General features: G+C 36.4%; 2 protein-coding genes across 2 annotated transcripts in view; both read left to right on the top strand.

Moving 5' to 3' along the window:
* The window catches only part of LOC123527324 (splicing factor 3B subunit 2-like), a 47,785-nt gene that overhangs the window by 23,214 nt on the left and 3,628 nt on the right, over positions 1-20,943 (top strand). Inside the window, exons 8-19 of the mRNA XM_045306714.2 lie at positions 202-407; positions 2,337-2,446; positions 2,781-2,896; positions 3,795-3,873; positions 4,198-4,314; positions 5,112-5,426; positions 6,414-6,563; positions 7,212-7,301; positions 8,725-8,832; positions 9,344-9,451; positions 18,087-18,223; positions 19,276-19,474. Of these exons, the coding sequence (XP_045162649.2) occupies positions 202-407; positions 2,337-2,446; positions 2,781-2,896; positions 3,795-3,873; positions 4,198-4,314; positions 5,112-5,426; positions 6,414-6,563; positions 7,212-7,301; positions 8,725-8,832; positions 9,344-9,451; positions 18,087-18,223; positions 19,276-19,474 (1,735 nt within the window). The remainder of the gene's footprint in view (positions 1-201; positions 408-2,336; positions 2,447-2,780; positions 2,897-3,794; positions 3,874-4,197; positions 4,315-5,111; positions 5,427-6,413; positions 6,564-7,211; positions 7,302-8,724; positions 8,833-9,343; positions 9,452-18,086; positions 18,224-19,275; positions 19,475-20,943) is intronic.
* On the top strand, positions 9,944-18,064 carry LOC123564474 (uncharacterized). Its single transcript, XM_053520050.1, has 2 exons — positions 9,944-10,445; positions 15,939-18,064. Exons 1-2 carry the CDS (start codon positions 10,184-10,186, stop codon positions 15,980-15,982), a joined length of 306 nt encoding a protein of 101 aa, XP_053376025.1. The 5' UTR covers positions 9,944-10,183; the 3' UTR covers positions 15,983-18,064.

Below are 20,943 nucleotides of genomic sequence, written 5' to 3'. Positions count from 1 at the left end.
TATCCCAAAGTTATGCCTATATTAATGTAAATTCACTCATATACATATAACTCTGTCTTTTTTCTGTTTGTTAATTTTCAGTATATTCATGACCAACTGTATATATAAACTTGAAAAACAAGCAGGTATTTTCTTACTTAATCTGAAAATGTGCTCAAACGTGATCTTATCTGTTAAGAATATTTTTCCCATATTTTCCAGTATTCCTCCACTACTGCCGCCATCCTCAAGCAGTGAACAGGTTCGGCCTCCTCGTCCCCCTGAGGAGAGAGTGGAGAGGGGCCCACAGGAACCAAGGGAGCTTAAATTGCCCTCTGCCCTTGAAAAAGTCCTTGCTTTTAAAGATGTGAGAGCACAGGAAGTTGGACTTACACCGGAGGAGTTGGAACAGTTAAATATGCCTGAGAGTAAGAGATAACAAAATGATGTTTTTTTAAACTCCAGTTTTAAGCTCATCTGATTTTTTGAAAAAAAATGATGAGTTATTGTCATCACTTGATCGGCGTCGGCATTGCCTGGTTAAGTTTTATGTTTAGGTCAGCTTTTCTCCTAAACTATCAAAGATATTGCTTTGAAACTTGCAACTCATGTTCACCATCATAAGCTGACCCTGTACAGCAAGAAACATAAATCCATCCTGCTTTTTACAAGATTTATGGCCCCTTTTGGACTTAGAAAATATCAGATTTCTTGGTTAAGTTTTATGTTTAGGTCAACTTTTTTCCTAAACTATCAAAGCTATTGCTTTGAAACTTGCAACTCATGTTCACCATCATAAGCTGACCCTGTACATCAAGAAACATAACTCCATCCTGCTTTTTGCAAGAATTATTGCCCCTTTTGTACTTAGAAAATCAGTTTTCTTGGTTAAGTTTTATGTTAAGGTCAGCTTTTCTCATTAACTATCAAAGCTATTGCTTTAAAACTTGCAACACTTGTTCACCATCATAAGCTGACCCTTTACAACAAGAAACATAACTCCATCCTGCTTTTTGCAAGATTTATAGCCCCTTTTGGACTTAGAAAATATCAGATTTCTTGGTTAAGTTTTATGTTTAGATCAACTTTTCTCCTAAACTATCAAAGCTATTGCTTTGAAACTTGCAACACTTGTTCACCATCATAAGCTGACCCTGTACAGCAAGGAACATAACTCCATCCTGCTTTTTGCAAGATTTATAGCCCCTTTTGGACTTAGAAAATCATGGGTAGGATAATATTCCTGTTACATAAAAAAATCAGCTGAGCCTCAGCACCCGCAAGGCGGTGCTTTTGTTTAGATTTTAGATACGCATTATTCTACAGGACTCCAGGGGCTGTAATAGGAGCTTTAAAACTTGTTTAAGATAACTCATCTGAATCATTTGAAATTTATGTAATTTTCATTGAAAAGTTGCTGTGTGAATTTTTGTCCGATGGAAAATTACTATAAAGTTAAGTAGATAATACAAAAATAGCTATCTAATATTTATCTTTACAAAATAAATGAAAACAAATTACATGTGCATATATTGCTGTTATGCTAACTAAAATGTTCTGTATATTTCATAAGTGGAGTCAGAATTGCAGTTTTTCTCTCCACTATGCAAAAGGTGTTCAAGATGAGATACTGTGATCTCGCTATGTCTGTATGTGTTTTCATGGGTTTATACTTTACTGGGAAATCTGGAAAAGTCTTTAAAATTTGAAGTAAAACTTCCAGGGCTGGAAAGTTCTTAAAATGTTATACATAGAGCATAAAAAAAGTTCTTAAAATGTTATACATAGAGCATAAAACTGAAAAAAAAACATCAGTTTTGTTTCCACAGTACAAATGCGTTGTTGAAAGTTTTCTGGCATATATTTTATCTTCAGAGGTCATTTTACCCAAATTGTTTATTATTCCACTCCTGCATTTGTGCCTTACTTTACTCCTGAATGTTGTTTGTTTTAGTTCTCTTTTTGGGCTTAATCTGTATTTATGTTAATGTGCATGGTTTTACCCAAAATATTGAGTTTTTATCAATTTTCAAACAAATTTTCAGAAATTATGCCTTTATATCCCTCCTGATTAGACAAGATGTATGGCTTTCCTCTTATAAGTCAATCAGCCTAGATGTCACAAAATGCTGTCAGAACATCTAAAGAACTGGCCAGAGTTTGATAAAACTTCAAATAAAAGTTTTGTCATAAGTGCAGTTGTGCAAATCAACACAATTTTGAGTTACTGATTTATTTCAAAGTTGGCTAGTTTTTGGAATTTATATTCATGATCAAAACATAAAAAGTCTGTGAAGATGAATTTTTTGGTTTAGAAAAAAGGCTGATGTTTTTTGAAGTTATTGAATATGTTACAGAGAAACGAATAGATGATGATGATGATGATGAAATTGAGATGGTGGAAATGGAGGAAGAAGATCAGAATGAAGACAATGAAGAAATTATCAGGCCTGATCCAGCAAGAGAGGTAAGTACTTATTATGATGGTCTAAGTGATGATTATACAGTTGTTAACAGAAAGATATGTAATAAGATCAAGTTTACTCATAACTTGAATGTAGACAATGAAAGTACTGTTGTTGTTGTTGTTGTTAATGATGATAATGAGACAACCTGTATTGCATTCTGCTGATATAAAATTTATTGGTCACTTCTATTTGTGTGTTGCTTAGCTTGTGTTGGCATTTTGAAAATTACACTCACATAAGTAATTAGGTAAATACTTTTTCTTTAAAGAACCTTACCTTTTAGTAGAAAATGATGTTCTGTTTATTAACAGAAAACTGTTTCTTTCTTGGCAGTCTAAAAATAAGAAAAAGAAGAAGAAAAAGAAGAAGGCAAAGCAGAACAGAAAACTGAAGCAGAATGAGAAACCTGTTGAGCCTCAACAACAAAATGAACCAGATGTTCAAGTAGAGTAAGTTGTTCTCTGTGTTAATATTTATTGAATTGTCTCGCTATTAGTTCCTGCGCAGACATTAAGAAGTCATTTAGCTTTGACAGCGTTCTTAAAGGAGACAGGTCTCTGATATATGATATAAATGATACAAAAACTGAAACATGAAGCTATCTGTACGATATAAATGATACAAAAATTCAAACTGCAAGCTACTGTGAAATCATTTAATTTTGTGGGCATGAAATTTCGTGGTTTTGGTCAAAGTGGCAATTTCGTGGGAATATGAATTCGTGGATTACAACTTCTGAACATAAAGTGAATGGGAATTTTACTTGTTCGTTGGGATTAAATTTCATGGGTTGAATCAACCACGAAATTCACGAAAATTAGTCCCCCACGAATATTAATGATTTCACAGTATCTGAATGATATAAATGATACAAAAACTGAAACATGAAGCTATCTGTATGATATAAATGATACGAATATTAAAACTAGAAGCTATCTGTACGATATAAATCATATAAGAACTGAAACTACCTGGTAGAAGCTATATGTGTATGATATAAATACGAAAATTAAAACTAGAAGCTATCTGCATGATATAAATGATATGAAAATTAAAACTAGAAGCTATCTGTATGATATAAATCATACAAGAACTGAAACTACCTGGTAGAAGTTATATGTATATAATATAAATGATACAAGGACTGAAACATGAAGCTACATGTATCTGTAGATAAATCCTACAAAAAAACTTCAGATGCCTGTTATTACAGTTGCATCATCTTGGTATATTTTCTTTGCATCTTAACTCCAAATAGTGACTTTATTCAGTGATAAAATCACTGTTTTGGATATGTTTCATAATTGATCCATTGAAAAACATGTAATAAACTATCTGTGATTGTAGGTATGTACAGGAACAACTTGACTTAGACCCAACAGATCCAAACTACTTCATCTTCAGCAAAATATTTGAAACATTCAAGGTAAAATAAGTTATTCTAATAATGAGTTTTAGAGAAATTAGAAATTTCAGTATTTTTTTGTTGAACCTATTGTAACCAAAGTTTCAGAAATACAAACCACAGGAAAGTTGTGTGTGTAATTAAGGTGTCTGGTATGGATTGTGCTTCTGCACTAAGGAGGGAACCAAATGCGTGTATTTCTAAGGCTAACCCTTGTTAAGTTTTATTTCCCTTTGTAAATATTTTAGAGAACATATGAAATCAAAGTTCTTTAAGCATCAGATATTATTTATTACTTCTGTTCATTGAATCCAAAAGTGTAATAAAAACATGATATTGTTTCAGATAACAGACGAGTCAGCTAAAGATCAACCAAAGACAGTTGAGAGTCATCCAGAGAAACCGAGTGAACCAAAGTCAAAGATGCATGATCCAGATAATGACGACAGTGATGAAGAACTGGTAATATATTTCCCATATTCTGTATTTACAGATGGATAAATCACTTGACCCCTACCTCTGTTGGTTTTAGCTGAGCTTGGGATCAATACATAGGTTGTCATGTTAGGAAGCCATCCAGCTGGCTTACAGATGGTTGTTATTCTACCCAAGTGGCCTTTCCCTGAAAATATGTGTTGAGGGGCATCTGGGGTCTTCTTCCACAATTAAAGCCAGAAAGTTGTCATAAGACTTAAATTATATTTGTGTGACTTACAGTTGAAAAAAGAAACTCTCAAAATGTAAACAGTATCTCTGAACATTACTTTGGTATAGGCCTGTGGCTCCATTTTATCACCTTACTAAAGAGTAAAGTGACAAAAAAACATACTATGGGCAATTTCTTTCTTTTGAAGAAGCCTGGATCCAGATGGCTTTCAGAAAGTCTGTTATTCATCCTATCTGCCCAGCTGTTATTGAAATTTACAGAGTAAATCTGGAGAACACTTGTTTACTATAACAGATTGATTTATCACTGTATCTGGAGTCAATTTTACATCACTCATCTTCCAAGTTTACAAACTGCCCATTATTCCTCTTACATTTTTGGGGGGAAATAACAGGTTAGTATCCAGTGTGTTTCCTGTGCATAAATTCATTTTTTGTCTGTTTATATGACTGAAGTCTTATTTTTAAGATAACCACCCACATAACTGATGAGACCTTAGAATTACTGCATGCATAACATGTTTCAAATCAGAATGATTCACTTTAATTTATAAATGCTATTGTGTTTTAATGAACAAGAGTATTTTATGTAGGAAGATAAACTAGACGATGATGCCCCTAAGTTATCCAAGAAAAAGCTGAAGAAACTCACCCGTCTCAGTGTGGCCCAGCTCAAACAGCTTGTTACCCGGCCTGATGTTGTTGAGATGCATGATGTCACGGCCCAAGATCCTAGATTACTGGTCCACTTGAAAGCTACACGGAACACTGTGGCAGTACCTAGACACTGGTGCTTCAAAAGAAAATACCTGCAGGGGAAGCGAGGTATAGAGAAGGCCCCGTTTGAACTGCCAGATTATATACAGGCTACTGGTATTACAGAGATGAGGGCAGCATTGGCTGAGAAGGTAAACTGAACTTGTCTGTTGTCAGTTTTATCTAGTCAATATTGAAACTACAGCTGTGTAGTGTTTTATTTTGGTACATTGATTTCATAGACTGTTAGTTGTAAAAGTATGTAGTATTGTTATTTATAGGCAGTGTTGCTGTTAGTAAGGCCATAATTCTCGGCTCTGACCTGATGAATTTCAAATTATCTCCCTTACTAGGCTAGGATTCTCAGCTCTGACCAGATCAGTTTCAAATTGTCTCCCTTTAAAGGCCTGACCAGATAAATTCCAAGATTGTCTCCCTTTAAAGGCTAGGATTCTTGGGTCGTGCCAGATTTAGTCAAAATTATCGCCCTTACTAGGCTAGGATTCTCAACTCTTGAGAAGATAAGTTTCAATTTGTCTCCCTTTAAAGGCCAGGATTTTCAACTCTGACCATTTAAATTAAAAATTACTGCCTTACTAGACCAGGATTCTCAGCTTTGATCAGATAAATTCCAAATTGTTTCCTTTTATAGGCTAAGATTCTCTGCTTAAATTGTCTCCCTTTCTAGTCTAGTAGTCACAGCTGTGACTGGATAGATTCTTAATTTTCTCCCTTTATAGGTAGTGATTCTCAGCACTGGTGAGATAAATGCCAGATTGTCTCTCTGTATAGATACTGTTAAAACAGCTGTGGCTGTCACATTCTTACAGCAATTTTTTAAATGCTCCATAAAAAGATGTTATTTTCCACTACATCTGTTTCATAGTATGTTCAGAACAATAGTAGCTGTATTGTACTTAGCATTCACAAAATCTTTTATTGTAATTAATGTCTCCAGACTTTACATCTAGAAATGTGCATCATTTTTTTTTCAGTATGCATGAATAACATGCCTATTAAATTGTTAATACAGCCAAACCTGCTTAAGGCAAGTGTCTGCTTAATAAAGGTGGCTGCTAAGACAGGTTCAGCTGTTTACAGTGGATAACATCTATATGGAATGATAATTATTTTAATAGGAAGATCAGAAAAATTTAAAGTCGAAGATGCGAGAGAAAGTACGACCCAAGATGGGAAAGATTGATATAGACTATCAGAAATTACATGATGCTTTCTTCAGATGGCAGACCAAACCTAAAATGACCATACATGGAGATTTATATTATGAGGTATTATGTTTTACATTATACAATCAAATTGAATTTTCACAAATCATTTTTTTATAAGTTTTTTTCCCTGTTAAGGCTAAATAATTTAGATCTTTACCTGGAAAATTTTAAATCAAGAAATTAAGCAATGACTCTCTGTCAGACAGTTCATAATGTCAAGAATTTTCTGTCTGAATAGTTGTGTCCAAGCAACGTTCAAGTTTGATAAATTTTTAAGTTGTCAGGAAAAAAATGTATTTTACGATGTCTGAGAACGTAGACTAGATGTCGCTAAATCCCTGTTATTGAAGCAGTAAAATGAAAAAGAATCAGCAGTTACATTTATTTTATGCAAAAAGTATGTGAAACAACAGTATTTCAGTGCAGTATTGCATTAAAAAAAACATACAATGTGATTTTAATACTTAAATAAGATGTTAACTGGTTATACGATTTTGATATGTATATAAAGGAGCCCCAATGGCTGACTTTGGATCACTTTCTCAGTCCGCAGCAGGTTTGAGCCCCGCTGGCATGCAAAAGACCAATGGATCTGTAAGGTGTCTGTCCATGCCTGAGGTTTGACCAGAACATTGTTGGTGTGACTTAAAACCCGAAACAAAACACTCTGTTCTATAATGTTTATATTCTAATGTTTTGTTCTACCAGGGTAAGGAGTTTGAGACAAGACTGAAGGAGAAGAAGCCTGGTAACTTATCTGATGATTTAAAGACAGCTTTGGGTATGCCTATAGGACCAGTAAGTTCATTTCTATAAATGCTTCTCATGCCCTTGTTATAAGTATACTTTTTTTAAACTTCTTGGATTTTTAGCTCAACTGTACGAAGTATATGGAGAGCTATCCTACTCAACCCGGCGTCGAAACCGCCTCGGTAGCCAAGTGGTAGAGCGTCTGCTTTGAGTTCGGGAGGTCGTGGGTTCGATCCCCGGCCGCATCATATCAAAGACGTAAAAAATGGTACTAATAGCTTCCTCGTTTGGCACTCAGCATTAAGAGGGTAGTGCTAGGACTGGTCAGCCCGGTGTCAGTATAATGTGACTGGGTGGGGTATCAGTGAGGCAGCACTATAAAGCTGGGCATTGTGCTCACTGCTACAAGTAGACAACGTCATTTTTATGACTGAAAATTTGTTGAAAAAGACGTTGAACCCGAACACACACACACAACTCGGCGTCGGTGTTCTTATCCCCCCTTTTTACTTAGAATTTCAGGTTAAAGTTTTGATGCACTTTCACTCTATCTTAATTTTTACTAAATGGATTTTATTCAAACTGAAGTAGTTGTTCCACATCATCTCCCACATCATAAGACACAAGGTCCATAACTCTGGTACCAATATTTAATGAATTATCCCCCACTTTTACTTAGAATTTTAGGTTAAAGTTTTGATGCACTTTCACTCTATCTCAGTTATTTCTGAATGGATTTGATTCAAACTTAAAATAGTTGCTCCACCTTATCACCAACATCATATGACACAAGGTGCATAACTCTGGCACCAATTTGTCATGAATTATGCCCCCTTTTACTTAGAATTTAAGGTTAATTTTGATGCATTGTCACTATATCTTAGTTATTACTAAATGGATTTGATTCAAACTTGAAGTAGTTGTTCCACATCATCACCCACATCATATGACACAAGGTGCATAACTCTTGCACCAATATTTTATGAATTATGCCCCCTTTTGGCTTAGAATTGTACTTATTTAGTGTTTTGATACACTTTATATTTATCTCTCTTGTAACTTAATATTTTTGACACAGACTCAAGCTATTGTGCAATATCTTCATCCACCATTGGAGTCGTTAAACACTCCAGTGACAGCTCCAGTTTCCTCAGATGTACCCAGTTTCACTATCCAGCATCAAAATAGTCGAGCGCGCTATCTCCTGTGACAGCTCTTGTTTTCTGCTTTATAGTAAGAATGAATCACTCCAATTCAGATTTCATTTTAGTTGAAATAAGTAAGATGAATATGGAATTCAATTAATGCTCATACTAGGGCGATGGTGAACAGTAGAAAATATCGAAGATGGAAAGTAAGTAATACAACTTACCTACAGTTAATATATTTCGTAATCTAAATATTATAATATATGGAAAATCAAATAACTGGATAATGTCATGTATATTGTACGTTTATGTATCATTTTCAGCAATCCGAGAAGGTACCTCCACCATGGTTAATTGCTATGCAGAGATATGGTCCACCACCATCATATCCAAATCTAAAAATACCTGGTTTAAATGGACCCATCCCTGAGGTAATATTTACTCAACTTTCTTGTGAGTTTATATTGTACAGACGTGTAAAGATATTTCCCGAAAAAGATGTTGCAATTTAACAGTTTATTTTACTAATGAATGAAAGATGATTGAGAATCTCCCTGACTAAGGTTGCTGGCTTCTAATTCCTTGCCCTCAATGTTACATATTTGACTCTTGCCAAAATGTTTTCTTTCATTCTTGTAGAGGCTTATATAGAATGTTTTAGTTAAGCCTAGATGAAGTAATGCCTGGATGAGCACTTTGTGACCTAAGATGATTATGTGACTTCATATTCTATTTTGAATAACAAGATAGAACAGTATCTTGTGAGGGTGTTCCAGTTTTGCAAACAGATTTATTTTTCCTTACATTAGAGCTTAATCTTAATGAAATCTATAATTATACAATTGTTTCAAGTCCTGCAGCATTTTAGTACCATCAGCATCATACATATGACCACCTGTATTTAGTGGCATTTGAATAAAAGAAGTTGCTTATGTATTTCAGGGGTGTTCATTTGGTTACCATGCTGGTGGGTGGGGTAAACCACCTGTAGACGAAAACGGTAAACCTCTTTATGGAGATGTATTTGGTACAAAAAGTTCTGATTTTGAGGTAAGTTATATTCATGCTTTGCCTCCTGGGACTTTGACAACTTTTTACTGTCTTATTTCAAGCCTCAAACAATATTCATCACTTCCAAACTTTGATACACTTGGTATATCAACAGTCAAAAATGTTACTTGGGTTTCTAAATTTACTGAAATTTACTTGTCTTAGTTTGACCGTTCAATAAAAAGACCACTATTTGCCAATCCTTGCATTGTCTCTATATACAATTTTTTTTGCACAATAAAGAAAGCTTTAATCTGTCACAAAATTAATGATTTCAAAGTAATCAGTACAAATTCTAGTTAAACATCTAATCACTTCTTTCAGGCAGATCTTTATTTAGCTTTATGCTTGCTAAATATACTTGTTTGACATCAGAGAAGAAACTACATGTTTTTCTTTTATCCACAGTTTTTCACATATACTTCTATAAGATAAATTATTTTCAATTAAAAATAATTTGATTTATTTATTCAAGAAATACTTGTTATGCTCGTTGCCATGGTCACACGGTTATCTCTCGGTCTTTTCTTATAACTGGTTCCCGTCTTTCTGGCTGATACGAATTACACATAATTACTGAGCCGAGAACAATCTTAATAACGGCTTATAAAAGCAAAAAACACGTGCAGCCTTTCTCACTTACGTCGTAGTCTACCTGTAAAGAACATCGAACTTACAACTTTTCTTCTGCTACGTATATATATATATACTAGTAAATCTACTCGGATTCTAATGCCGCGTGGGCGTGTTAGACAGCGAGGCGGCAGGGCTAGGGCAGGAAGGCCAGCCAGGGCAAACAGAAATGCCGACGGCCAGCAGAATGAAGCAGGCGGCCAGCAGAATGAGGCAGAACGAGGCAATAACCACCCAAACACCCGCGGGCAGAAACGAAGAGCCGATGACCTTGAGCACGCTGAAAGGACACCGCCACGTGGTCCGGCAGAGCCATCAGATATAGATGACGGAGGCAATATACTGTTACAGGAAAATGCCGGTGGGTCTAATTTTATTGATTTTGAACAGGTTTTTCGTAGTTCAGGTCTTATGTCTTGTAACGGTAATGAGACTAGTTCAAGGTCAAATAGTACTTCTAATATAGGATTTGACAATGGACACGACAAAAATGTACCTCTGCCACCCCGTCAGACCAATGAAACGTGTCAGAATGCCTCCTTTAATCATAACTTTCCATCCGTTCGTTTATCAAATGATGATTTGACTGCACATGTACCATCATCGTTAAAACAACAAATCTGTCGTGGAGAATACGTTAATCTGGCCTTACTCTTAAAAGGGGCTATCGAACTGTCTGAATTTTGTAAGGGTAGTGTTTTCAAACTCTCGGCGGATGGCCACATTGAGTCATCTCAAAAAGAGTGCAAAGATAAAATTACATCTATAGAAAAATGGACCAATGCATTTATAATTTATGCTTCTATTTACCTTCAGACACATAGTGATAAAGTTCACGAGTTACTTCACTATATGTTTAACATACGGGACTGTGCAATGCGCCAAGGGGGCAACGGGTGGAGAATTTATGACGAACAATTTTGCCTTCGCCAGGCTATATGTCCATCCCCATGGTCACAAACAAATAACGAACTTTGGTGGCGGTGTATACAGGTCAAGGATAATCAGTCTGCGAATCAGTCAGTTATAAATCCTCTCAGGTACACGTGCCATGATTTTAACAGAGGTAGTTGTTTCTGGTCAAACTGTAAATATCCTCATATATGCGCAAAATGTTTTGCACCACATCCTGAGGTCACCTGTTCCCAGTCCGGTTCTTCAGGTCAAGGTCAAATGACAAGCCCTCAGTTTAATTTTCGTGGCAGGGGCTTTCGCCGACCGTTCAGAGGACCTAAACGAGGTCAACCAAGAAAACAGTAAAACTGTAAGCTTTAACTCAACAAACAGCCCATCAGTTCAACAGCTCACCAATTTTGATATTTCTAATTTGGCAAAATCACCAGTAAAAGTGGAAGCCTTGAAACAATATGCACTCTTGTACGAAACCAGTGAATCCAAGTTTTTACTAGACGGTTTTACGAAAGGATTTTCCATTCAGTACACAGGTCCTCGCTTACCACGAGATTCAAATAATTTGCGTTCTGTTACACTCAGTCCGGAAATAATAAAATCTCAAATTAATAAAGAGTTAGAAGCAGGAAGAATAGCTGGTCCATTTGTTCATCGCCCATTTCCAGATTTAATTGTTTCACCGATAGGCTTAGTTCCCAAAAAACACCGGGAGAATTCCGAATGATTCATCATTTGTCACATCCCCTGGCGGCTCAATTAATGACTTTATTGACCCAGATTTATGCTCTGTCCAATACACTAGCTTCGACAAGGCAGTTAAGTTAGTTCAAGATCTAGGACGAAATTGTAAACTTTTCAAGTCGGACATTAAAAGTGCATATCGTTTAATACGATTCACCCGATGATTTTGAATTACTGGGATTTTGCTATGATGGTCATTTTTATTTTGACAAAGCGCTCCCGTTTGGGGCATCAATAAGCTGCATAACTTTTGAAAGGTTTGCTAGGTTTCTTGAATTTTGTGTTAAATTAAAACTACAGTCAGATAGCTTGATACACTATTTGGATGACTTTCTAGGGGAGACAAATCTGTTGAATCATGTACTCGTGCTTTAGAAATTTTTAAAAGTACAATGTCTGAACTTGGTGTGCCTTTAGCGCTCGACAAAACTGAAGGCCCTACAGAGGTTTTGATCTTTTTAGGCCTAGAACTAGATTCAAACCATATGACGGTAAAAATTCCTATAGCAAAAATGCAGGAGGTTATACAAAAAATCGAAGAAATTCTTTCACGAAATAAAACAACATTAAAGAAAATGCAGTCCCTCATTGGGTCATTAAACTTTTGTTGCAGAGCCATAGTAGTGGGTAGGCCTTTTATACGCCGACTAATAAACTCAGTTTGTGGTCTCACGAAGCCTTTTCATCGCATTCGAATTAAAAAAGAGATACGGCTAGATTTGGCAATGTGGTTAGTTTTTCTAAAAAAATTTAACGGTATCTCTGTTTTTCATGACCGTTATTGGATCACGAACACCGATACAGAGTTATACACTGATAGTGCGGGTGGCAAGGGATTAGGCTTTGGTATATACTTCAAAGGCCATTGGTGTTCGGCGAAGTGGCCGGACACGTGGCACACGTGATGCATCACGTCAGATATAACAGTACTGGAATTGTTCCCGATTTTGGTAGCTATATTCATTTGGGGAAAGGATCTGATGAATAAAAAAATAAGATTTAACAGCGATAATATGGCTGTGGTTCACATTCTTAACAAATTATCCTCTAAATCAGAACGAGTTATGTGCATTGTCAGGATATTAACGTTGAGATGTTTTAACTTGAATATTTTAATCAAAGCCTCTCATGTCCCGGGCTGTAGCAATGAAATCTGCGACGCTTTATCTCGCTTTCAGTTGAACAAGTTCAGAGAATTAGCTCCAGACGCAGACGTCAGCCCCCATTCGATACCAACTTTTCTATGGGACATCTTCGATCTAGAGCTAGACAGCTGCTTCTGTCAGGGATTTCAATGAATTCGAGGCTAACATATAATACTGCCTTTCGGGCATTTGAAAATTTTAGGCGGTTATACAATCTTTCAGACAGTTGGCCTATACCAGAACAACAAATCACTTTATTTATGGCTTATTGTTTCGAAAAAGGGTTGTCACCCAAGACAATCACGACGTATATAGCTGGGCTAAATTATTTTCACAAACTTTCTGGATATTATGATATAACCCAGGTTTTCATTGTTAATAAATTACTAGACGGTTGCCATAGGAACCTTATCACACATGATAACAGAGCCCCACTAACTCTGCCTATTTTGACATCTATTTGCAGAGTTCTAAGAGAAATATGCTTCAATGCGTATGAAACAAAACTGTTTACTTCGCTCTTTACTTTAGCATACTTTGGATTGTTCAGGGTTAGCGAATTAGTTGTCTCCTTTAGGGGACAATTTGATGGGCCCATTAAACGATCAGATTTGTTCGTGATTGATAACCAATATCTTACAATTCAACTTCGGCATAGTAAAACAAACCAAAGGGGAAAACCGACTATGTTAAAACTACCCAGAGAATCTGGGCCTATCTGTGCAGTGCAAGCATTAATAGATTTCTTGGCCGTAAGACCAAAAAATGAAGGAATATTATTTTGTCATCAAGAAGGCACCCCGGTTACCAGAACTCAATTTTCAGCCATTCTGTATAAATGTCTGAGTAAAAATCAAATTACTGGTACATTTAAATCGCATAGCTTTAGAATCGGTCGGGCTACACTAAGGGTTGGCAACTAAGGGTTATTCAGCGAGTGTAATTATGAAACTTGGTAGATGGAAATCTAATTGCTATAAAGTATACATCCGAACGTAATTCTACAGTAAAGAGGTGTTTTCCCACTCTTAACTGTATCAGCGGACAACATTTTTTAAAAGTACATTGAAGTCAGTTCTTCCTGGTAGTTATTCCGTTTAAAGCGAATTTTCCACATTTAAGGTATTCTTGTCAATTCCATCTAATAACTATTTGTTGATGTGTGGGTCCTGGGAGATTCAATTCCGTTCTGGGCTGGTAAACGAGCAGCAGACACCGGTAAACCCAACCTTTCGTTACCCGATATAACTATAGCTTGGTGGGGAATAAGCGGACTTCGATGGACATCATTTCGCCATTCAGTACAGACTCAAGTATTACTGTCATCGCCACCAAGGGCTATCATCTTACATTTAGGTGGTAACGATTTGACAAGTTTATCTTCTATCGAGCTAAGGGAGTTAATAGAGACAGAAGTGAAATATCTACGCGATGCCTTCCCCGAGACAATTATCATTTGGGTAGATATTTTACCAAGGAGGGTCTGGAGGGGGGCCTGTAATCTCAAAGCTATTGACGTCAAACGCAAACGAATAAATAGATCGGGCCGGATTATTACAAGTCGGTCTGGCAGGAGTGATATAGTGAGCCCAGATATTGACACGGCTACTAATTTTTTCAGATCTGACGGGGTCCATTTAAATGAGGTGGGGTTGGAGTTTTATCTGTACTATTTGAAATCTGCCTATAAAAAAATCTCTGTGCGTCTCAATAATAATTTTGGGGGATAAATTGAAATTTATTGTGGCGGTTAAAATTCTTATTGGCCGGAAGGTGACCAGGCGTTGCAGTTTCTATGAAGTAAATTTAACAAGTTATCGTTATTTACAATTTCAAATTTCGCTTACTTCGGAATATGGGCGTGACTTCTCTCCTCGATGGCATTCTATTTTGCGTTCAAGAGGAGACATGGCCGTCCGTATTCGGATTTTTCTATCTTATTTCGCAGGTCACTACTTTATGTAAGCTGTTATTGTTACTCTGAGTCACCAGGTTATTTCAATGGTTGTCAACTGGACTGTTGCTTCCGGTTACTTGTTTACTTATTGTTGTCGACCCGAATGTTGCTTCGGGTCACTAAGTAGTGGTAAACTCGAATGTTGCTTCGGGTTTGTTTGTAGTCTGTCGTTGACCTGAATGTTGCTTCGGGTCACTAGGTCTGGCCATGTAGTTTTGGTAAGGCCTAGTCGACGTGTTTGCTGCCAGTAACGCATTACAGGTTCTACCGACATACCTCGTATCGAGCTGGTAGTGTGATTATGGGTCCTTTGCTTTCAAGGTTGGTACCGATTCACGGTACGGTCAACTTGGAAGCTGGGGTCTATGATTGCACGATCAGTGGGACTCCTTTGGTAATGCGACGCGTAGCAATTGATGCCATTAGTAATATTTTCAAAGGTGACTCGGCGACCGGGATCCTTTTGGCAATTTCACTTGTAATGTTTGGCACGCTTGGTCCCTTCCGGTCGATGAGCTAGCTACCAAATTTGAGCGGCCGACACAACCAAACTTATTAATTTGAAATGATATGAATATACATGTCATTCGTAAGCAATATTTCAAGGTTTTATTATCACGTACCTATATCTATTTGAATATATTGTCGGTACAGATTGGTGACATGTTTAATAAATTTAGAGAAGGCTGTATGTATTGTTTTTTATTTCGAGTAATATCAAATAAGATAAATTATTTTCAATTAAAAATAATTTGATTTATTTATTCAAGAAATACTTGTTATGCTCGTTGCCATGGTCACACGGTTATCTCGGTCTTTTCTTATAACTGGTTCCCGTCTTTCTGGCTGATACGAATTACACATAATTACTGAGCCGAGAACAATCTTAATAACGGCTTATAAAAGCAAAAAACACGTGCAGCCTTTCTCACTTACGTCGTAGTCTACCTGTAAAGAACATCGAACTTACAACTTTTCCCCGCCCGCCTCAGCCCGCAAAAGCTACCATATTTTTGATTACTAAGATTGTTTCACCTATACTATACCATGTGATAACTATTTTTGGTCAGGAATTGCTGTTGGTTGTATATATTTTCAGGATACCACATTACAAATTTCTGTTGTATCAATGTTGAATTCTGACGGTGTCACCAACTCATGTACCCAGAGCCATAAGACGAATGCAATTCAGATGTGAAAACAGTATATTGTTATGAAGACTGTGATTTTATCAAATAGACGGTAACAGGCGCCTTAGCGGTACCTGGAATTAATGCTGATGTGAACAGTCATTTGTAATATACTTATTTAGTGTGGACACTGATTTATTGGAAGTGATTTGTTAGTTAATGATCATAGTGCTCGGGTATTTGTTTGTTCTTATTACACATTTTATGTGCATTTATATCGTGTGACAGTTTGTGCTAGCTTAATGGGACAACTATTTGACATTACATGTATACTAAGCAGCATAATTCTGGACATTTAGTATATTTACTTCATGAAGACGTAATTCTATGCCTAAATAATATAAATGTATGAATATAAAGAGTCGGACAGTCTATCTTAAGGTTTCATTCATATATGTCGCTCTATTTATATGTTGTATACTGCGGTAAAATTCTTATTGGCCGGAAGGTGACCAGGCGTTGCAGTTTCTATGAAGTAAATTTAACAAGTTATCGTTATTTACAATTTCAAATTTCGCTTACTTCGGAATATGGGCGTGACTTCTCTCCTCGATGGCATTCTATTTTGCGTTCAAGAGGAGACATGGCCGTCCGTATTCGGATTTTTCTATCTTATTTCGCAGGTCACTACTTTATGTAAGCTGTTATTGTTACTCTGAGTCACCAGGTTATTTCAATGGTTGTCAACTGGACTGTTGCTTCCGGTTACTTGTTTACTTATTGTTGTCGACCCGAATGTTGCTTCGGGTCACTAAGTAGTGGTAAACTCGAATGTTGCTTCGGGTTTGTTTGTAGTCTGTCGTTGACCTGAATGTTGCTTCGGGTCACTAGGTCTGGCCCATGTAGTTTTGGTAAGGCCTAGTCGACGTGTTTGCTGCCAGTAACGCATTACAGGTTCTACCGACATACCTCGTATCGAGCTGGTAGTGTGATTATGGGTCCTTTGCTTTCAAGGTTGGTACCGATTCACGGTACGGTCAACTTGGAAGCTGGGGTCTATGATTGCACGATCAGTGGGACTCCTTTGGTAATGCGACGCGTAGCAATTGATGCCATTAGTAATATTTTCAAAGGTGACTCGGCGACCGGGATCCTTTTGGCAATTTCACTTGTAATGTTTGGCACGCTTGGTCCCTTCCGGTCGATGAGCTAGCTACCAAATTTGAGCGGCCGACACAACCAAACTTATTAATTTGAAATGATATGAATATACATGTCATTCGTAAGCAATATTTCAAGGTTTTATTATCACGTACCTATATCTATTTGAATATATTGTCGGTACAGATTGGTGACATGTTTAATAAATTTAGAGAAGGCTGTATGTATTGTTTTTTATTTCCAGTAATATCAAATAACTTATATTTAAACATTTTACATTAACATAATTTTTAGCTTACTGCATTATGCTTACCAGTAATTACCTATGTGTCTGTTGGATTGAGATGACTATGCAGTATTTAGTTATGTAAAGGCTAAAGATTAACAGTCAACGTACCTAATCAGTGATTTTCATACCAGTTTTAAATGTGCAAGTAACTTTTAATTTCTTGAAATAAGGCATAGATGGAATACAATTTATTTCAGAGATGTTGTTTAGGGTCATCTTTTCACTAACTTGACTAAGAACATTCTTTTCACCCAGGAATGAAAGCCACATACCCTCAATTCATTTTGTGCTCTTTGTGACTATTGTATGGAGGAAACTAGGCAGGCCCATTTTAAAGTGAAATCACATAGAAATCAGTTATTTCTAGTAATACAACTAAATTTCTAGTTGCCCCAAAGTTTGAAACTTAGATTTAAGAATGCAGGCAGTTCAGTTTTTCATAACTTTCCTGATATAAAGTTTATTCTGCTGAGAATTTGCTGAAATGTTGTTCATTTTGAAATCATATTCATGCAAAGTTTCTTTACAATTTGTGCTGATTTAATATGACCGAATGAAATGAAAATTTAGCATTTTGAAGTATAAACTAAATACATTAAAGATACGTATGATTACATACTCTGAATTTCTGTAACAATATTACCAGTGATCTGTTGTTATACTTCAGACGGCAGTAAAGGATGATGATATAGATAGATCTAAGTGGGGAGAGCTGGAGTCAGAATCTGAGTCGGAGGAGGAGTCCGAGGAGGAATCTGAAGAAGAGACGCCAGAAGATAGCGGGCTTATCACCCCTGCTGAAGGGTCAGTACTTTCACTTTATTTTGTCTACCTGCAGAAAGATAACTTCTTTAAAGTTTTCTTGTTTATTATTTTAGTTTTTATTCTTTTGGTCACAGTTTTATGTCTGTCTTTTTAAACGTATCAGACAGTCAAGGGAGACAAGTGCCCAAACACATTGCATTCAAAAGCCTTTGTCTTCTAGATATAGGGAACCTTTGTGGCAGAGTGGTAAAGGTTACTGACTTTAAATCACTTGCCTGTTACCTCTGTATGACCAAGCTCTGTTTGGGATATTAGTGACTAGTTTGCCGAAGTTTTATGGTTCTGCCAAGATTCCCAGTCACACTGTAAATATTTCCAAAAGAGGCACCTGGAGTCCTTGGGTATTCTTTCACCATTTAAACTGAAAAGTCGCCATTTGATCAGAACTAGAACAGTGTCACTTATATCCCAACAGATTAATCAGAATTAAGAAACTTATTTAGTATAGATGACAATCATTTAAATTTAAAAGAAAAATCTGGTAAAACTCAATAAAGTAGTACAAAGTGAAACTTGGTAAGTCCTGGAATTTGTATATTACATTAGATAGTGTTGCAATGTTAGAATTATGTCTCCCACCATACAGTGGTGTGGGAGACATATTGATTTACTCCTGTCTGTGTGTCCATGTGTGTGTGTGTCTGTCTGTCACAAATCTTGTCCGCGCTCTAAGTCAAACATTTCTCATCCGATCTTCACCAAACTTGAACAAAATGTGTTTGCCAATATGTCCTCGGCCAAATTCGATAACTAGCCAAATCGGCCCAGGCACTTCAGAATTATGGCCCTTGAATTGCCGAAAATCACTCTGTACACAGATGCCAGTGATACAATCATATATTGGTGCATGGTTGACTCAGATACATAACTATTCAGAGGATTAGGCAGTTGTGGGAGACATGCACTTTTCTCAAAAGCAGGTTTCTAGTTATGATAATAAGGCAGTTTGTGGGAGACCTGCGCTTTTCGCAAAAGCAGCTCTAGTTATACTCTTAATTTCATTATGCATTTATATTATGTAAATTTAACAGCCTAGTCACACCCAGTGGAATAACCTCGGTTCCTGTTGGAATGGAAACACCAGACATGATAGAGTTGCGTAAGAAACGTATAGAAGATTCCATGGACCAAGGTGGCGAAACTCCAGCTCTTTACCAGGTCATCCCTGAAAAGAAGACAAATGTTGGTGGAGCTATGATGGGATCAGCACATATATATGACGTAGCAGGGGTAAGTATCTGTTCTGGCAAAGTTTTAAGGGACACTGACTTCAAAACAAAGGGTACTGGAAGTTCAAGCCATTGCTCCTTCAGACTAAAATTGCTGTCTTTCAGATGAGATTTTAAACTGATTTCAAAGAAGGGTGCTTTACATCTAACACATGATAGAACCAGCCTGATGTTTCTAGAACTAGAACATTTTCATTGCTTTACACTTTTGATGTTTAAAAATTGACTAATATTCTTATAGAGGAGTTTCCTATATTGATAAGAATTGCCTTATTCAAGTAGATGAAGGTAGGCATACATGACGCCTTGTACCTGAAGCAACCTCCACAGCTGAGTAATAAGGTCACTGACTTTAAATAACTTGCCTCTCACCACTGTGAGTTTAAAATCTCGCTTGAGGTGAAGAACTCTTTTGTTGGAGGAAGCCATCTAGCTGGCTTACGGAAGACCAGCGGTTCTACCCAGATGCCATCCGGTGTTTGAAAACAATGCACAAAGTGGCTCATGAGGTTTTCCTCCACCATCTTTAGGTGGAAACTCTATGATTTTGATTATGTCAGTGTAATGTTAAACCCAACATAAACAAAATAAACCTTGTACCTAATTCCATAAATATAGTTCAAGTCTCTAACTATAGAGATTTATACTTAGAGCTCATGTCCAGGCATATTGTTTCTTGACACTGTAGCTGAAGAGTCTTGATATATATTTAATGGGGAAAATCTAAGTGTTATAGCTCTATAGTCAGCAGTCAAACATTGTGCTAAACATGTAGTTTTAATTGTGCATTGAAACCAATTGTCAGTATTCTTGGAAACAAGGAAAAATAGACTTGAGTCATCAGGATATTCCTTGAAAGTAGGACACTGGATTTTTTGAAGGAAATTAAATACAACAGTATTTCTGCAACTTTGTTAAGTAAATTTCACAGGAAATAAAAACTCTGGTTTCCTTATTATAAGGACTTTCACAGTCTACATAGTATCCTACTATCAGGGTATTTGACATAATCTTCCTGTTTTTGACAATTAAAAAATCCATTATGATAAGATCAGGTAACTTCAAACAGGGATATTATTTCATAGTGCACCCACTTTGTTTATTAATTTCCACATTTTCAAAAGGAAAATTATAAAGCAGTTTTTGGAAACTTGGAAGTTCTTATTTCATTTTGTGCTCATGTTTGATACAGAAAACCCAGATAAATGTTTCCTCAAGTGATTTTTTCAAAACCATAGGTCAGTGAATTGTATCTCATTAAAAAAAAAAGTCTACCCACATTTTATAACATTTTACTGGTGTGTAGAATAGCCAAATCATTACACAGAATATGAAGGTTTTTAAGACGTTATTAGATCAAATCCATGATACTTGTACTTTTGTTAAGCAGGGAAAGTGTAAATACCAACTTGACAGCAATGCTATTCTTTGAGGAAAAATATATTTTTTAATTTCCCCTTTGAAGATGGC

Source organism: Mercenaria mercenaria, chromosome 1, assembly GCF_021730395.1.
Source record: "Mercenaria mercenaria strain notata chromosome 1, MADL_Memer_1, whole genome shotgun sequence".
Lineage (NCBI taxonomy): Eukaryota > Metazoa > Mollusca > Bivalvia > Venerida > Veneridae > Mercenaria > Mercenaria mercenaria.
This window is presented reverse-complemented; position numbering and strand designations above follow the sequence as displayed.

Coding starts and splice junctions, on each gene's coding strand:
- LOC123564474 (XM_053520050.1), top strand. CDS start 10,184: ATGCCGCGTGGGCGTGTTAGACAGCGAGGCGGCAGGGCTAGGGCAGGA. Junction 10,446..15,938: donor ACTGTTACAGGAAAATGCCG/GTGGGTCTAATT, acceptor ATATATTTTCAG/GATACCACATTACAAATTTC.